This window comes from Coptis chinensis, chromosome 3 (genome assembly GCF_015680905.1).
Source record: "Coptis chinensis isolate HL-2020 chromosome 3, ASM1568090v1, whole genome shotgun sequence".
Classification (NCBI taxonomy): Eukaryota; Viridiplantae; Streptophyta; class Magnoliopsida; order Ranunculales; family Ranunculaceae; genus Coptis; species Coptis chinensis.
The window spans coordinates 92,616,834-92,634,020 of record NC_141458.1 but is presented as its reverse complement, the minus strand read 5'-3'; the positions used below and the strand labels follow the sequence as shown (position 1 = coordinate 92,634,020).

Here is a 17,187-nt window from a genome sequence, read left to right as displayed (position 1 = left end):
GTCTACTTCCAACAAAGCTAATTCTTTATAAAGTGGTAAGGAAGATTACAATCTCTCCTTTCAGTCTCTCACCTTACTAGATCACTCTTATCTCTTTACAGGGTTGTCTCTCTATAAAGGTTGTCTCTCAATCTTGATATCTTTCAAGATTAGGTTTCTCTCTTTGTTCTTGTGTATTTTCGTGTCTCTTTTGGGTGTTAGGTTTTGCCAAAAACTCTAACTCTTATTGCAAACTCGCGGTCCACAAAATTAGACTTCTTCTGAAAATAGACTTGAGCGCGGGGTGCGCCTCGAGCAAGCATAAGTCGAGCGCAGGGTGAGCTCACTCTACTGGAAGTCCATCAAGGCACGAGCGCAGGTCGTGCTACGAGCAAGCCAAAACCGAGCGCAGGGTGTGCTCAAGCTTTCCCGCGCAGGCTGAAATTCTTTCCTCCTCATGTGAGGGATAAAGCCAACAATCTCCCCCTCCCGAACAGTGAGGGGGCTTCGTCCATGCAATTTCCAAATCAACAGGAGGAGTGTACTGCCATTCTGGCAATAGCACAACAAACATCAAACTTACCTTTCAATAAGACTTTGGTCATCATATCCAACCCGTTCTTGTCAGTATGGATCTTCTCGATACACAAATGCTTGTCTTCGAGTACTTCTCTAATCCAATGATAACGCACGTGTATGTGCTTAGATCTAGAATGAAAACTCGGAATCTTGCTCAAATGGATGGTGCTCTGACTGTCATATAGAACTACAAACTGTTTCTGCTTTAGCCCTAGTTCGTCGAAGAACCTCTTCATCCATAGCAACTCTTTGCAACACTCAGTGGCTGCAATATACTCGGCTTCTGTAGTGGAGAGGGCAACACACTTTTGCAATTTTGATTGCCAAGAAACTACTCCCCCTGCAAAAGTAACCAGATAACCGGAGGTGGACTTCATCGAATCAACATCACCTGCCATGTCTGCATCAGTATAGCCTTCAAGTAAAGGCTTACTTCCACCAAAGCACAAACACAATTTGGAAGTGCCTTTGAGATATCTCAATATCCACTTGACACCTTCCCAATGCTCCTTCCCCGAATTTGACAGAAAACGACTTACAACGCCCAAAGCAATATCCGGTCTTGTACACACTATTGCGTATATCAAGCTGCCCACTGTGGATGCATAAGGAATCTTTTCCATCTGACTCTGCTCATGCTCACCCTTTGGACACATCTCTTTGGTCATGTGGAACTGGCCACCAAGCGGACAACTGACTAGCTTCGCTTGATCCATGTTGAATCTCTTCAACACCTTCTCAATGTAGCTTTCTTGAGAAAGCCACAACTTCCCACTCTTTCTGTCACGACTGATCTGCATCCCAAGTATCTGCTTTGCTTGTCCTTCATCTCAAAGGACTTACTCAAGTCTTTCTTTAGCTTGGATATCTTGTTGATGTTTGGGCCAACTATCAACATATCATCCACATAAAGCAATAGCACTATGAAATCCCCATCTGGAAATCTCTTAACAAACACACAATGATCGGAAGCAAACTTCTTGTATCCTTGTTTCATCATAAAGGAATCAAACTTTATGTACCACTGTCTCGGTGCTTGCTTCAACCCATATAAGCTTTTTATCAGCTTACATACTAGGTGCTCCTTGCCTTTGACCTCAAACCCCTCTGGTTAGTCCATGTAGACATCTTCTTTAAGGTCTCCATGAAGAAAAGTTGTCTTAACATCTAGCTGCTCAACCTCTAGGTTCATACTTGCGGTCATACCTAATACCACCCGGATAGAAGTCATCTTTCCTACAGGAGAGAAAATCTCATCAAAGTCAATCCCTTTTCTTTTATCAAATCCCTTCACAATAAGGCGAGCTTTGTGCCTTGGGTGAGGATTGTTCTCCTCAAGCTTGACTTTGTATATCCACTTATTCTTGAGAATTTTTCATCCTTGCGGTTTCTCAACTAACTCATAAGTGTGATTCTTATGCAAATAATCCATCTCGTCATGCATGGCCTTCAACCACTTTTCTTTGTCTGTACCTTCAAGTTCCTCTTGATAGTACATAGGTTCTCCACCATCCGATAGTAGCACGTACGTATGTGGTGGATACCTGGTTGAAGCTAGTCTCTCTCTGTTTGACCTCCTGGCCCTATCTACTGGTGCCTCAGGAGGATGCACTTCTGCTTGCTCTGGTGGTGGTTCATTCATCTCATCTGCATCTTCTATACCAATAGGTTCTATCCCATTATGAGCAATAGGATTCTCATCATGAGCTTCAAGCCCATGGTTCTCTCCATTCTTAATGCCTTCTGCACGTTCCACAGTAGGAACTTCTGGTTCTGAATCAACAAGATCATTGGTGAAAGCTTGTAGCTTCTCACCCTTCTCAAAGTCTGCTAAAGTCTTCCAGGAACACAACATCTCGACTTCGGATTACCTTCTTGTTTATCAGATCATAGAGTTTGCAACCAAACTTTTCCTCTCCATAACCCAAAAAAATGCACTACTTAGCTTTGTCATCAAGCTTGGATCTCTCATCCTTCGAAATATGCACAAATGCCCTACACCCAAATACCCTCAAGTATCCATAATCAACATCTATGCCTGACCATACTCTCTCTGGATAGTCACTATTCAGAGGCTTCGACGGCGATAGGCTGATCACATGCACGGTTGTACGCATTGCTTCTACCCAGTAGGTTCTAGGTAGCTTAGAGTGAGACAGCATGCATCTCATCCTCTCTACAATGGTACGGTTTATTCTCTCTGCTATTCCATTCTATTGTGGTGTCTTGGGAACGGTCTGCTCATGACGAATCCCATGACTCTAGCAATACTCTTCAAACGGCCCAATGTACTCACCCCATTATCTGAGCGAATACACTTCAACAACTTCCCAGTCTCTCTTTCCACCATGCTGTGGAATTTCTCAAACACGCCAAGTACTTCATCCTTGGTCTTCAGACTATAAGCCCATATCTTTCTTGACGCATCATCAATGAAGGTCACGAAGTATGAAGCTCCCCCATGGGACTTCACTTTTTTAGGACCACATAAGTCTGTGTGCACTAGTTTAAGGACATTGTCCTTCTTGTGAGACAGGAATCTTTGGAAAGACACCCTGTGTTGCTTTCCTACCAAACAGTGAGTACATGTATTTAAATGTGTACCTTTGATGTCTGGCAAGGCTTTTTGCTTAGCAAGAACTTCCATCCCTTTTATGCCTATATGACACAGTCTCTTGTGCCACAGTTCAGAGGAAGCTTCTTCTTCGGCCGCATTCACTTCTGCTTTTACATAAACTAGCCTGTGTTTTGTAAAGAGAGCAAGTTTTCTTTCCTCTGGCTGCTATAATGGAACATTTGCTCAGTTTCCATACCCCGTTACCAAACGAGTTTACAAAGCCATCGTCATCTAATTTTCCAGCCGAAATTAGGCTTAGCCGAATGTTAGGGACATATCTTACATCCTTGAGTGTCAAGGTGTAGCCGATATTGGTTTCTACATGAACATCTATAATGCCTATAATCTTCGAGACGCCATTGTTACCCATCCTCACTTCACCATATTCACCACAGCTGTAGGTAGTGAAGAATCCCCTGTGCGGTGTGACGTGATAAGATGCTCCTGTATCTATCACCCACTCTGTATCCTGACATGAGGTACTAAAACAGCACACACCACAATCTGATACAATTCCCACTAGATCGTCGACTAGTGCAGTAGTATCTCTGCATGTGTTTCCGTTCCTTTATACCATGTCTTCATGTACACAGTTATTCTTCTCATCCCTCTTCAGTGTTCTACACTCATATCTGAAGTGGCCCTTGGTGGCACAATAGTAACATTGCCTCTCTGCCTTAGGAGTTCTAGCTTCACCCTTAGATTTGCTTATGTCATCACCTATAGAACGAGATGGTTTTTTGTATCTATCTCTCCCCCGTTTCTCTGTGACAAGGATCTCTAAGCGAGAGGAGCTGCCTTTTGAACTCCTTCTAGTCTCCTCATTTAACAAAGATGTGGTAGCCATCTCCATGGTAACTATTCTATCCTTGGCTGCTCCGTGTAGAGAGACTGCTAATGTTTCCCAACTTTCGGGTAGAGAGCCTAATAGAAACAAAGCCTCAACTTCGTCTCCTAAATCAATCTTCATCAAATGCATCTGATTGATGGTATTCTTTAATTCGTTAAGATGCTCAGACATTGAAGAACCTTCTTGGTACTTCGTGTCCGCAAACTTCTTAACGACCAACACTTTGTTTCCGCCCGACTTCCTCTCATAAAGGTCTTCGAGTTTCTTCCACAAGCTGAAGGATGTAGTCTCTTGGGACACATGGTGAAAGACACTGTCGTCAATCCACTGTCGAATGTATCCACTCGCTTTTACGTTTTTTCCACTCAAATTTCATCAGTCTTTTCTGGTTTTACTCCATCATTCTCAATGGGTAGTGCCAAGTCCTTGTAGTATAGCAAGTCTTCCATCTTGGCTTTCCAGATGGTGTAGTTCTTCCTATTCATACTCGTCATGCAAGTGTTCACGGACTTGTCCATCTCTACAAGTTATTTAAACTCAAATATTCTCTTAGGAATTTTGTCAAACACCTTCCGATCAAGATTTGGATAACACCCTAGGTTAATCTAACCAAGGCTCTGATACCACTTGTTGGGATTTATACCAATACTAATTGATTTCCCCACTACACAGATAACTTGTTTTTTAACACAATTCAACTCCAGACAAATTCTAAATATCAACTACAACCTATACTAACATGCCCAACTCGCTAAATAACTATTAACAACAAATAATAATGTAAAGTAGAATTAAACACATACCACAACACAAAGATATACCGTGGTTCGGCCAATGGTGCCTACTTCCACAAGAGCTAGTTCTTTATAAAGTGGGAATGAAGATTACAATCTCTCTTTTCAGTCTCTCATCTTACTAGATCACTCTTATCTCTTTACAGGGTTGTCTCTCTGTAAAGGTTGTCTCTCAATCTTGATATCTTTCAAGATTGGGTTTCTCTCTTTGTTCTTGTGTATTTTCATGTCTCTTCTGGGTGTTAGGTTTTGCCAAAAACTCTAACTTTTATTACAAACTCGTGGACCACAAAATTAGATTTCTTCTGAAAATAGACTCGAGCGCGGGGTGCGCCTCTAGCAAGCACAAGTTGAGCGCAGGGTGTGCTCACTCTACTGGAAGTCCATCAAGGCACGAGCGCAGGTCGCGCTCCGAGCAAGGCAAAACCGAGCGCAGGGTGCGCCCAAGCTTTCCCGCACAGGCTGAAATTCTTTCCTCCTCATATGAGGGATAAAGCCAACACTTTAGTTGCAAAATTATTTTACTAACTGAAACCTAAAAGCTTAATATACTCCTTGAAACATTTCCAGGAGTCGCTTCTCCAAATTATATGATATTATCAATAGGGCTAGCATAGAAACATTTTCAAATAAATTAGGAACTCATATTTTCAACTTAATATAATTCTTGAGATTCTAATTACGATTATTTTGAAATAATTGATTATGATTGCATTAGACATTGTTTACTAGGTTTCTAACTGAGGGTACTCAACTTTAATAATTCGCTTTATAATGATTTATTCTCATCTTTTCAAGTTATAACACTGACACAAGTCCTTCATGTTTTCCTCCACACACTTTTTTAGGTCTTCATATTTACCAAAATTTGAAGTCAAATCTGCAGTGGCATTTTATGATTGAAGATAATGGTGGAGGAAAATTTGGCAATGGAGGAAGTTTTAGTGGTAGTGCAGGAGGAAAAGTAAGCGGTGGTGGTTTCATTAATAGTGGAGTCACTGGTGGCACTCAAGGTGGTTCTACCGGTATAGTAGTGGTAATGTTGGTGGTGGTTTCGGTGGTCATGGTGGTTTTGGTGGTGGTCAAGGTACTGCTGAAGATGGTGCTGGTGGTAGTGCTAATGGTGGAGGGTGTTTCAGTCATTATACAAAATTTGTTTATTTGACCAACGGTGAAATCACAGTCAATACAAAGTCAACGCAGTCAACCATCAATTTTGGCCCAATCGCTAATAAACTAACAATTAGTGACCAATTGCAAATTATCCATTTATAATGTGGCCCAAAAGCTAAATACCTCTTTTATTAATGCCCCTATTGAATAGATGCTATCTTTTTGTATTTATGTAGTAGTGAATCTCAGGTACAATAGCCGAGTTGCCGTGTTGTTGATGTCAGAAATGTGGATACAAAAATCATGCTATCCTACCTACATTAATATCCATTCTCCCAGGATGCTCATAGTGAGCCACGTCAGCAAAATTTTCAAAAAAGTCCTCACTTAACAAATAATTAGTTGGTTGATTACCAAGTTAACCTTATTATGGGTGTGTATAGTAATTTATAAAAGAACCTTTTGGTCTTTTCAATTGTGTCTAAAATGAAAAAGTAAACACACACATGATTTTCCTATTCCCCGTTAGAAATACAAAACCCAATAAACACAATAAAAACGATGAATGCAAAAGTACATCTTCCCTCTTCATCCTCACTGAATTGATGATGATTGCGTCTGTTGTTCTTAAATTGTGATGGCCTAACCAAAGGTTTGACCGGTTCACGTAAACCTTCTGAAAAACGAAATAAACTTATTAATCTTATATCAAATAGGATCGAGTGATGGAGTCAGTGCTCCACTACCTCCTAGTGGCTGTGATAGCCTCTGCATCATCCTCAAGAAAAAAATTGTCAACTACTATCACTCTCCCTAAAAAAAAAAGGTTTTAATTCCAATTGCATATGACACAGAGGAAATGGAAGCAGTTATCTTAATTGACGTCATGTGTCGAGCTAGCGCACATGTAGTCGTCGCGTCTGTTGAGCTGCAGCTATAAATAGAAGCTTCTTTTGGGACTAAAATTGTAGCTGACACCTGCATTTCTACTTGCTCGGACCAACTCTTCGATCTCATTGCATTACCAGTTAGTACTCATTTTATATATACTAGTAAACAGGCACGTGTGTTGCACGTGCTAGGAATGAAAATTGGGGCGGAAAAAATGAAAGGAAAGAATTATGTAAAATGGAAAATATTACATATTAAATTTGTCTGAATGGATTATGTAAAATGTTTTATATTCAAAAAACTTCAATAAGAAGAAAAAAAAACACTTGAATACGTTAGTTTTATTCTTTGTTTGATACGATTTTTGCTGCTCTGCCATGTTGCGAATAAATATATTTGAAGAGATATTTAACCGCTTGTAATTTAGTTAGTATGTAATTAGTATTGTATATGTCACAAACTAATTTACCTAAAAAATAGATATTATGTTGAGGAAGTTTACCTTTGTGCTGCTAGTTGTGTAATTCTCTTGTCGAGCATTTATATATGATGGAGGAACATTGTTGGATTCATATGAGTGTACTACCTGTAAGATATAAGAATACTACATCATGTTGTGCAACATAATGTGTATTCTAAACTGAAGATTAAAATATCTAAAAAAAATACAAGAAGAATAACCTTTTTCTTCTTATTGTCTTCAAAATGATCTAGCGAATCCATTAGCAATTGGTTTTTTGTCGTTGAATATTTTGGTCAGTTTAAATAAGTAGGTAGGTTGGACAGAGAAAGAAATTGTTGCTGGCTAAACAAAGCCATTTTTTTAAAAAAAATTAGAAACGTTCACATTTAAGTCGGATATAATATGTGGACTGAATTGAATGTGTAAATAATAGCTTTCGGTAAGATGGCTATGTGGCAAGATTACAATTTAAAAGCTTTTAATATAATGTGGATCCATTTCATGTGTGGGGAGATTGAATTATTCAAATGATGGAGGGTTGAATTTTTTCAATCCATTTGTATGGAGGTGACAGAAGGAAGAAATTATGAATTCTAGCTGCATCGCTGAATTACATCTAGAGTAAGCGACATATCACTAGGACTAATTCCAAATATTTCCAGTTAGTACTCAATATCTGTATCAACAGCAGTAGTTTCAAAATCAACTTTAGCAGTACTGCCAAGTTGGCACCTGTTGTGGACTGTCATTTGGTGGTGACGTTGTGAATTGGTTGGCGACATGGCATTGTACTTGGTAGTGGTGGCTTGGTTTTCTGAGGAGCATTGTGTATTGATTGCATTGGATGAATGGTCGTTTTATGCAGCATTGATTTCAGATATTGAGTACTAACTAACCTACGAACAATCTCTTGACATGGGCTTACAGTAGCATGGACAATGGAAAGGATGCAGAGAATTATATAAATATTGAGCCAAATGGTAGTCTCGTTGAACATTTTCATCAAGAGAATGGAGGCCAAATATTAACTTTTCCATTAACATTACCATTACGTTGTTCCCTACTTGGTAATTGTTTGGTTTCATGCCATTTATGAGTACCTAATCCTTCATTCCTGAAACTTTTTAATTTTTCTTAGCCATTTTGCTTTGAGCTACCAAGACGGGCAGAAACAGCACACAAAAGTCAGTAGAACTTCCGAAGATCGTATCTTTTGACTCAAGCCTCATAATTGGACGTATCTTATGTCAAAACGACCAACTCGGAAAGAGCTTTCCAATGGTCCAAACTTTGACCCAATAAGAGGAGCAAAAGTGGACGAAAAGCCTATTGAAGTCAAAGTTATCTGAAAATAGGCATGTGGACTGAAGAAATTGGGCTTTGGGCTCGATTTTCCAGCCCAAAACATGGACCCTCAGCCCATGCACGAAAATGTGGATCTGGTCTCCTCCATTTCCACACACAAAACTTAGCTCTTAAAAATGATTTAGGCTAGGTTAGAAGGTAGCCATTAGAGTAGCCATTAAAAAGCTTAGTTCTAGATCTAGTTTTTGGATTTAATGAATTAGTTTCCATTCCATTAATTAGTTTCATTCCTTGTTTTAGATTAGTTATTTGAATCATTGAATATCATTCATTAGATAAATAAAATAGTTAGTTCTTGTTAAATTTGATCTTGTTATTTAATGATTGTTTAGATTAATTTTGATTATTGTTATTTAATGATTTCTTACTTGCTAAATTAGATTTCAATTATTGTTTGGTTAAATTTAATAAAGTTAGAATTTTTATATTATGTCTTATTCAATTTCATTTGAAAATGATAGTTTGATGAATCGAGGCTAAACCTCCATTAGAGGGGTTTGATGAAACCTTCATGAAAACTTAATTTTGTTAGCTTAGAATCGTTGTAAGAGTCTATTCCACTCTAGAAGGACGTTGATTCGCCATGAGAATGGGTTGACGTCCTCACATGCTAGTTATGAATTGGTAGAGATGCCATGTATAATTAGGGATTAGAACGACCAATTCTTACCGTAAGAACATAAGAATTGGATTACAACAATCTATGCTAGTTTCTTAAGTTGGATTCAAGGTGGATTCAATTCCCCCCTAATTCTTATTCTAGATTCAACCTTAGTATTCCATAGCATTTCGTAGTATAATTCGTAATTATCTCATTGACTTTGGTAGGATTGATAGTCATAGGAAACTTGAATGCTAAAGAACTAGGAGTGGAACGAATCTTCTATTCCATCTCTACTTCAATAGTATCGAGAGTAGAAATCTTTGATAAGTCTAGTATAAGTTCAGTTTTAGTTTTACTTGCGTTTAGAGTTTATCGCTTTATTCATTAGTAAAACTATCAATTTTACTATTATCAATGGTCGTATAAATCTGTGTCTGTATGTGGCCTTTGGCCTGAAACAATAGAGCCGGTTTCCTGGGATAACATGGGCAGTTCGTCTTTCTTTATGTTTGGGACAACAATGAACTACTTGGCTTCCTTGAATGTATTGGGGAGTTCAAGTAGTGATGACTAAGGGCAACTGGGCTGGATTTCCTGAGTAGACTCAGCAGCTCGGTTAGTCGGTGAATTGAGGCTGAACTATAGTCATCAGTTGCTCATTTGCGTGTATGGGAAGCGTGCTACTAACTTTGTTCAATTATCTTTGCGTAATATATGTCTGATTGCATTGTGTGAACATGTGGCGGTTGTTGCGATTGGTTGTGAGAGTGATGTAGGTTACTTGACATGTGCATTTGTTGATCTGTCCTGCTTGTTATTTGATTTAAGCGTTGTAGAATGCATTTATCTTGAGGACGCTTGGAGCGTTCTATAAGCTGTAGTCACTTGAGCTATAGTGCGTGCTTGGCACGTGTATGAATATGAGCGGTCGGGAGATATGAAATGATAGCTGCCAGGTGGCCTGCCGTTTGGCGTCTCGATGCCATTATGACTTGCCTTGGGAAGAGACGTTTCTTGGGCATAAATAGAACTGTTTTGAGAATCTGAAAAGTATTTTCTTGTCTCTTTCCTCAAGTTGCTCTGCTCTCTTAGACGGTGTTGGCTTTCTTTCCTCTACTGATCATCTCAGGTACGTGTTTGTGTTGCTTGGTTCGTTGTTTGTCCTAGTAAACTTTGTTTCCATAGTGGCTTGCTGATGTTTGAATGTGTTTGTAGGTTTGAAAATGGCTAGACGTAGTGCCAAGAGTGCTAGTGGTAGTGAGGGGGTGAGGGAAACTTCTCCCCTCGTGATGGAGGAGATGGCATTCCTGCCTCACCCTCTTGGGAACCACGGTAAGCGTAAAGCTGATGATTCTGACTAGGAAAGGCAAGCGTGTGAAGGTGGCTGGAGGTGGGCGACCTGTGGGGGTCATGTTCAGGTCTCCGAGTCGCGGAGGGGGCGACGATCTGGAGCAAGATCGCCATGTTGCGTCTGGCAGCTCGTCCCTACGTCGTGGTGATGTGGGGAGTGACTTCTACTACGTTGGTCGTACGGGGAAGAAGCGCATGGTGAAGCGTTCTGATTGTAGCTTCCACTCGGCCTCTATAGCGAGCTGCCTCCTGGAAGGGATAGTGCTCGATGGTGATAAAGCCGAGCTGGAGAGTGAAAGTTTGGAGACGACCCTGAAGACCACCGACGCGGCTTGTTGTTTGGTAAGTTTTCTATTTGCACCTTTTATTGTGGCTTGAATGAGGACGGTTAAACATTAACATCCTTCGTGCAGTTTTTGGCAGGGTATGATAGGTTGAAGCGTACTATTCAGCGTCTTGGTAGTAGCGATGGTGGCGTGGCTGAGCTGGCTAGGATGCGTGCTGCTTGGGAAGTCGATAAAAAGAAGCTGACATCCTTAAGGAACAAGCATCATGAGACACTGAAGGAGAAGACTGTACTGGTGAACTCAATGATGGACCTGCAAAAGCAGCTGGCGTCCGTGACTGAGTATGTCAAGCAGTGTCAAATGGTGGCTCGTAAGGCGCAAAAAGAGTATGATCGAACTTGTGAAGATCACTCTGTGTTGGCGGAGTTGTACATGGAGCTACTGGAAAAACATGACCAGGAAGCTGAAGACGCCGCCGCCCTTGTTGTTGCCCGTGGTGCGAGTCATCTCCCCTCTACCAGTGTCGCACCAAGGGATAAGCATGTTGTTGCGGATGCATGACGCTGATTTTCTGAACTTCTCTCTGTAAGCGTTGAAAATGATTGTTTTGTTTGCATGTGTTATAATTTTGCCTCTCTGTACGAGAGTTAACAATAGAGCTGGTTTCTCAGGCTTGCCTAAGTAGTTTGCCTTTAGGTTCAGATACTTGACGAGCTGGTTTCCATGAAAGTGGCAGCTCGATGTTTTTCAACACTTGTAAGACCTACCGATCTGGATTTCTTGGGTAAACCGAGCAGATCGGTGAATGAGTGAACTAGTTTCCGGGCTTTGGGCTGGCAGTTCTTTTGACGAATATATATGGAATACATGTTTTTGCTTATGCTTGATTTCTTGTAGCTAGTGTTTCGTTTATGATACTTGTTGTATATAGTGGCTATGGAGCCTAAGATTTAGTTTAAGAAAGCGTTATGCTTGTTAAGTATTGCTCAAGAGAACTATCTCACTAAGCTGAACCTAGAAGTATAGGTCCTCGACTAGTGAGAATTAGGGAGGCCATGAAGCATGTTAGCTCGAGAGAGCGTCTTGCTCGCGGAGAGCATATTTAAGTTGCGAAAGCGTATAGGTCACTGAGAATGTTTTGAGCCTGAAGAGTCGTACTGCTCACTGAAGGCGTAGTGCTCACTGAGAGCGTTCACACGGAGTTGATCCTAGAAGTATAGGTCCTCGACTTAGTAAGATTCGGAGAGGCTATGAGCCTGTAAGCTCCGGAGACGTTCTGCTTCTTCTTGGAAAGCATATTTAGCCTCTGAAGGCGTACTGCTCACTAAGAGCGTTCTCACAGAGTTGATCCTAGAAGTATAGATCCTCAACTTAGCGAGATTTGGAGAGGTTATGAGCCTGTAAGCTCCTGAGAGCATTTTGCTCGTGGAGAGCGTATTTAGCCTCTGAAGGCATACTGCTCACTGAGAGCGTTCTCACGGAGTTGATCCTAGAAGTATATGTCCTCAACTTAGCGAGATTTGGAGAGGCTATGAGCCTGTAAGCTCCAGAGAGCGTTCTGCTCGTGGAGAGCATATTTAGCCTCGAAGGCGTACTGCTCACTGAGAGCTCTCACGGAGTTGATCCGAGAAGTATAGGTCATCAACTTAGCGAGATTTGGAGAGGCTATGAGCCTGTAAGCTCCTAAGAGCGTTCTGTTCGCGGAAAGCGTATTTCACTTTCTACCTTTCTTCGGCTGGGACTGTGGCATGTGGTGGGTGAACGTCCTATGGGGGACTGCTCTCTGTAGTTGCTTTGTTGGTCTGATGAGTAATAGGAGTTGCTGCAGGAACTGGAGTTTCTTCTGTGGGTACGGCAACAGGGTCGGAGATGACTTCTGTGGTCATAACAACAGAAGCTGGAGTACTTGTCTGAAGCTGTATTGGTTGAATGTGATCTGGAGGGGCGACCTCTGGGGTCTGAAAAGGTGGAGGGCTGACGGCGGGAGCGACCTCTGGGGTCCTGGCAATTGAATCTATAACTGCTTTAGCGACCTTCGGGGTCTGGATAGATGGATAGACCTTCTTGCTGGAACCCCCAGCTCCCTGAGTTGGTACGTTGCCTCTAACCTCAGCGACCAAGTCTTTGGCCATGGTGTAACCGAAGGGCTCGTTTCTTATGCTAATAGGGGGCTCGACTGTTTTACTCGCTGAGAGGATTTGATTACAATGATAGGCCTTAAGTTGGTTGCTTTGAAGCTCCATCATGCCCTTAGGGCCTGGAAAGCGAAGGACTTGATGTAGTGTTGACGGTACGGCCTGCATTTGATGAATCCAACGCCTTCCTAGGATGGCATTGTAAGACGACTTGATATCTAAGACGCTGAAACGCATATTGAAGCTGATTTGTCCTCTCGTGATCCCACTGATACTGGGAGTATAATATCACCGATGGGGTTGGCTCTGGAGCCATTGAACCCGTATAGAGGAGCAATCGGATCTATGAAGACTGACTTAGGGAAATTCATCTCCTGTACAGTGTGGTAGAACAAAATGTCACAGGAGCTTCCAGAGTCGATCAGAACACGCTTAAATGTCCAGTCACTGATTTTGACGTGGACTACAAGCGCGTCGTTATGCAGAAGACAAACTTTGCTGAGGTCGGCTGCGGTGAAAGTAATGTCTCCGGTGGTGCGACCTGAACTTCAGGGGGCCGGTGCTGCTTGTGAGGAGAAATGGTAAACTTCTTGAAGGGCACCCATGCGCCTTCTTTTCTCTCTGAACGAGCTGACCGAGTCGTCAGGGAAAGTGATCATAGAAATAGTTCTTTCATTGTCGCGATTTGATGAGTGCAGGCGGCGCTCGTGGCAAGAACGGTCTTTGGGACGTCCTCTGCTGCGAGATCGAGTCTGATCGTTGTGGTGATCAAGGCGGGGTGGAGTTCGGCTGCACAGCCTGCGAGCCATCAGTTTATGGCGCAGGTCGCCGTCAGGTATGTTGGTGTGCTGCTTGATGTGTCCAGCTTCGATGAGATCTTGAAGGTAATGTTTTAGCCCCCAGTATGCATCGGTCTCATGACATTTTGCTCGGTGAAAGGCGCAATAAGGCTTGTCAGGTCGATCTGCTGGTTGTCGTACATCAGGTTAGTTGTATGCAGCTCGCTTGATCTTTTCCAGTATGTAACTGGGAGATTGTGTGAGGACTGCGAACTCACAATCATTGTTCATTCGGTTTTCTGATTTCCGCTCTTACTGTTGCGGCTGTTGTCGGGGTCGCTTTTTTAAAGCTGAAGGATCATCGAAAATTGCTGCGACTTCTTCTTCTGGTAGGCCCTGGCGCCTCAGTCCTTCTTGTAGCTTAATGTACTTGTCCACGCGAGTGTATAGCTCGGACAGCATGTTGGGGATTTCCTTTATCAACGATCTGGCGAGTGTCGTGTTGCGCACACAACAGGCGTTGTAGAATGCCAAGGTGGCAAATGATTCTTTCAGGCCAGCTTCCATGCATAGTAGTTCTGCTTTGAATCGGCCTAGAAACTCCCGAATGGTTTCGTCTTCGCCCAGTGAGAGTTGGAACAGCGAATCGAGATCAGCTTTTTTACGTCGGTTGTGGACGTATTGACTAGCGAACAAGTCAGTGAGTTGCTCGAAGGTCTTTATTGAGTCAGACTCAAGTGAAAAGAACCAATCGAGTGCGCCATCTTTGAGACTGGTTGGAAACAGACGATAGTGAAGGTGGTCATACTCAAGTGCGATGTAGAGTGCCAGACTTTGAATGTAGCGAGCTACGTGCTGGCCAAGACATGCGCTGCCATCATACATCGGAAAACGTGGTTGTATGAAATCTGGAGGAGAAGCTCTGCTTAGTACTTCGGCAGTAAACGGAGACGTGCGGTATGTTTTAAGCATTTTTTGGACGATCTAGGTGGCGTTTTTCTTTACAGCACTCTGGTAGATCCGTTGTGACAACTCTTTAATCTGTTGATTAACTTCGTTGATGTCGTCCTCTGCTAGGAGAGGAGGTGGAGTTTGAGTGTTGACTTGTGCGCAAAGTAAAACGTTCTCCTGCCTGAGCAGGGTGATTTGTTCATTCATCGTTTCCAGCTGACCATCTAAACTCTAGATTTGAGCTTCGAGGCTTGCCATGCTTCGTGGGCTTGAGACTTTTGGTTTCTGGAGTTTAGATTTGTTAGGTGGTTTCTCAAGAAATCGAGCCCACAGACGGCGCCAATGTAAAGGTGCGTTTTAGTGCTTCCTTTACATACACAGGGAGGGGGAGAACGGATTAGATTATGGTTGAGACCGAGTTCATCGAGGAAGCTGAATCGCCCAATGATCTTCTCTCTCGATTTTGGGGAGAGAAGAATCAGGTCTGGCGTAGTTCATATGGAGAGTATTTATAGGTGATCCAAGTGTATCCTCACCCAACACATGTAAAGGATAACACATATGTAGGGTCAAGATTGTGGAGGCGTGTGAGAACTGTGTTTATAGGTCTGTTGTAATGATAGGGATTAGTAGCCTGGCTTAGTAGCTTGCAGCAGTGATTTGCGTATGTGTAGATTCCTTCATGATTGCTTCTAGAAGATAAGATGAATCACGCTATAGATCGGTCTGTACGATGATACGAACTGTTATGGAGCGATCTCGTAGCGTGTTGATGCGAGCTGGTGACATAGGTTGGCGAGGTGTATCAGAGATCGGTGTGGTATTTCCACCATGCTGAGCACATGCTTGATATTCCTGAAGGAGAATATCACTCCCTTACAATGCATTTACAATAGCTGCACATATGATGAAGTTCACAGCTAATGATGAGAGAAGAAAACGCAAAGAAAACAGAAAGAGTGGAGACAAGTCTGGATTGAAGTTTCTCAAGTACAATCTTCATGAGCACTTAGTGAAGAAGAGGTTCTTACCTTCTAATGCCCATAGTAGTGAGAGTGAGGAAGAAAATACCAACGTGGATGAAGAAATGGAAGAACTAGATGGATGAACTGAATTGAGTTGGACGTAAGCTTTTGTTTGTTTTGCAGTGGAAGGAGAAAGATTGCGCCCATGTTGTAAGGGAGTAATATCCTCATTAAAGAATATTAAGCATGCGTTAAGCATAAGTAGAGATCGCTGCGCAACCAGGTATCGTCCTCCAAGATCGACTCGTGAGCAGCTCACTTTATGTAGGTGGTATACTCCAACTCGCTCAAGAACGTCCCAAGAAGACTGAACGACCTAGAGCAGAACGCTTCAAATAAAGACATTTTTCTTAATCCAAGGGTAATCATTACCAAATCCATATCTGTACTTCCAATTACCGGGAATTATGAACTACTACACCCACTCCCAATGATCACCGCCTTCCTACCATAACCAACCTAACACTCATTCGTAATCTCCACCCTACATATGTACAAGGGAGTACACGTGTCTCGAAGATCAACACTCTCTTGTGCCTATAAATACCACCTACATGAACTACATGAGACCTGATTCTTCTCTCCCCCCAGAATCAAGAGAAGATACGTAGGCAGCTCACTACTTAGCGAACTCGGTCTTTCCCAAATAATCCAAACCCTTTCTTCTTCCCCCCGTATATGTAAGGGAAAAACACCCCTTTACATTGGCGATGTCTGTGGTCTCGATTACTTGAGAAACCACCTTCACACAAATCAAAAACCAAAAAACCAAAAGTCTCAAACCGACGAAGCATGGCAAGCCTCGAAGCTCAAGTTCAAAGCCTCGCAAACCAGCTAGGTTTGACCAATGACAGCATTTCCTTGCTCCGGCAGGAAAATGCTGCTCTTCGTGCACAAGTAGACGCACAACAACAACTAGCTGGGAACGTTGCTGAGAACGGCATCAATGAAGTTAATCAGCAAATTAACGAACTATCGCAAAGAATCGGTCAAAGCGCAGTGAGAAAAGACGCAACCCAGATCGTCCAGAAAGTGCTCAAGACGTACCGTGCATCGCCATTCACCACGGAGGTACTAAATAAACCCTCTCCTCATGATTTCGTTCAGCCACGTTTTCCGATGTACGACGGCAACACATTCCCTGGGCAACATGTGGCTCGTTATATCCAAAGCTTGGCATTATATAGTGCACCAGAGTTCGATCATCTCCACTGTCGCTTGTTCCCTGCCAGTCTCAAAGATGGAGCACTCGATTGGTTCTTCTCACTCGAGCGGACTTCGATAAAGACCTTCGAAAGCAACTTACCGATTCATTTGCTAGCCAAGATGTGCATAACAGGCGAAAAGAAAGCTGATCTAGACTTCGGCTTTTTCCAGCTCTCACTTGGCGAAAGGCGAAACAATT

At 42.3% G+C, this 17,187-nt stretch overlaps 1 protein-coding gene across 1 annotated transcript; it reads right to left on the bottom strand.

The window, feature by feature from the left end:
* Positions 1 to 14,118: 14,118 nt before the first annotated feature.
* On the bottom strand, positions 14,119 to 14,691 carry LOC147511683 (uncharacterized). Its single transcript, XM_086598539.1, has one exon. It carries the CDS (start codon positions 14,689 to 14,691, stop codon positions 14,119 to 14,121), a length of 573 nt encoding a protein of 190 aa, XP_086454665.1.
* Between the last annotated feature and the right edge of the window lie 2,496 nt (positions 14,692 to 17,187).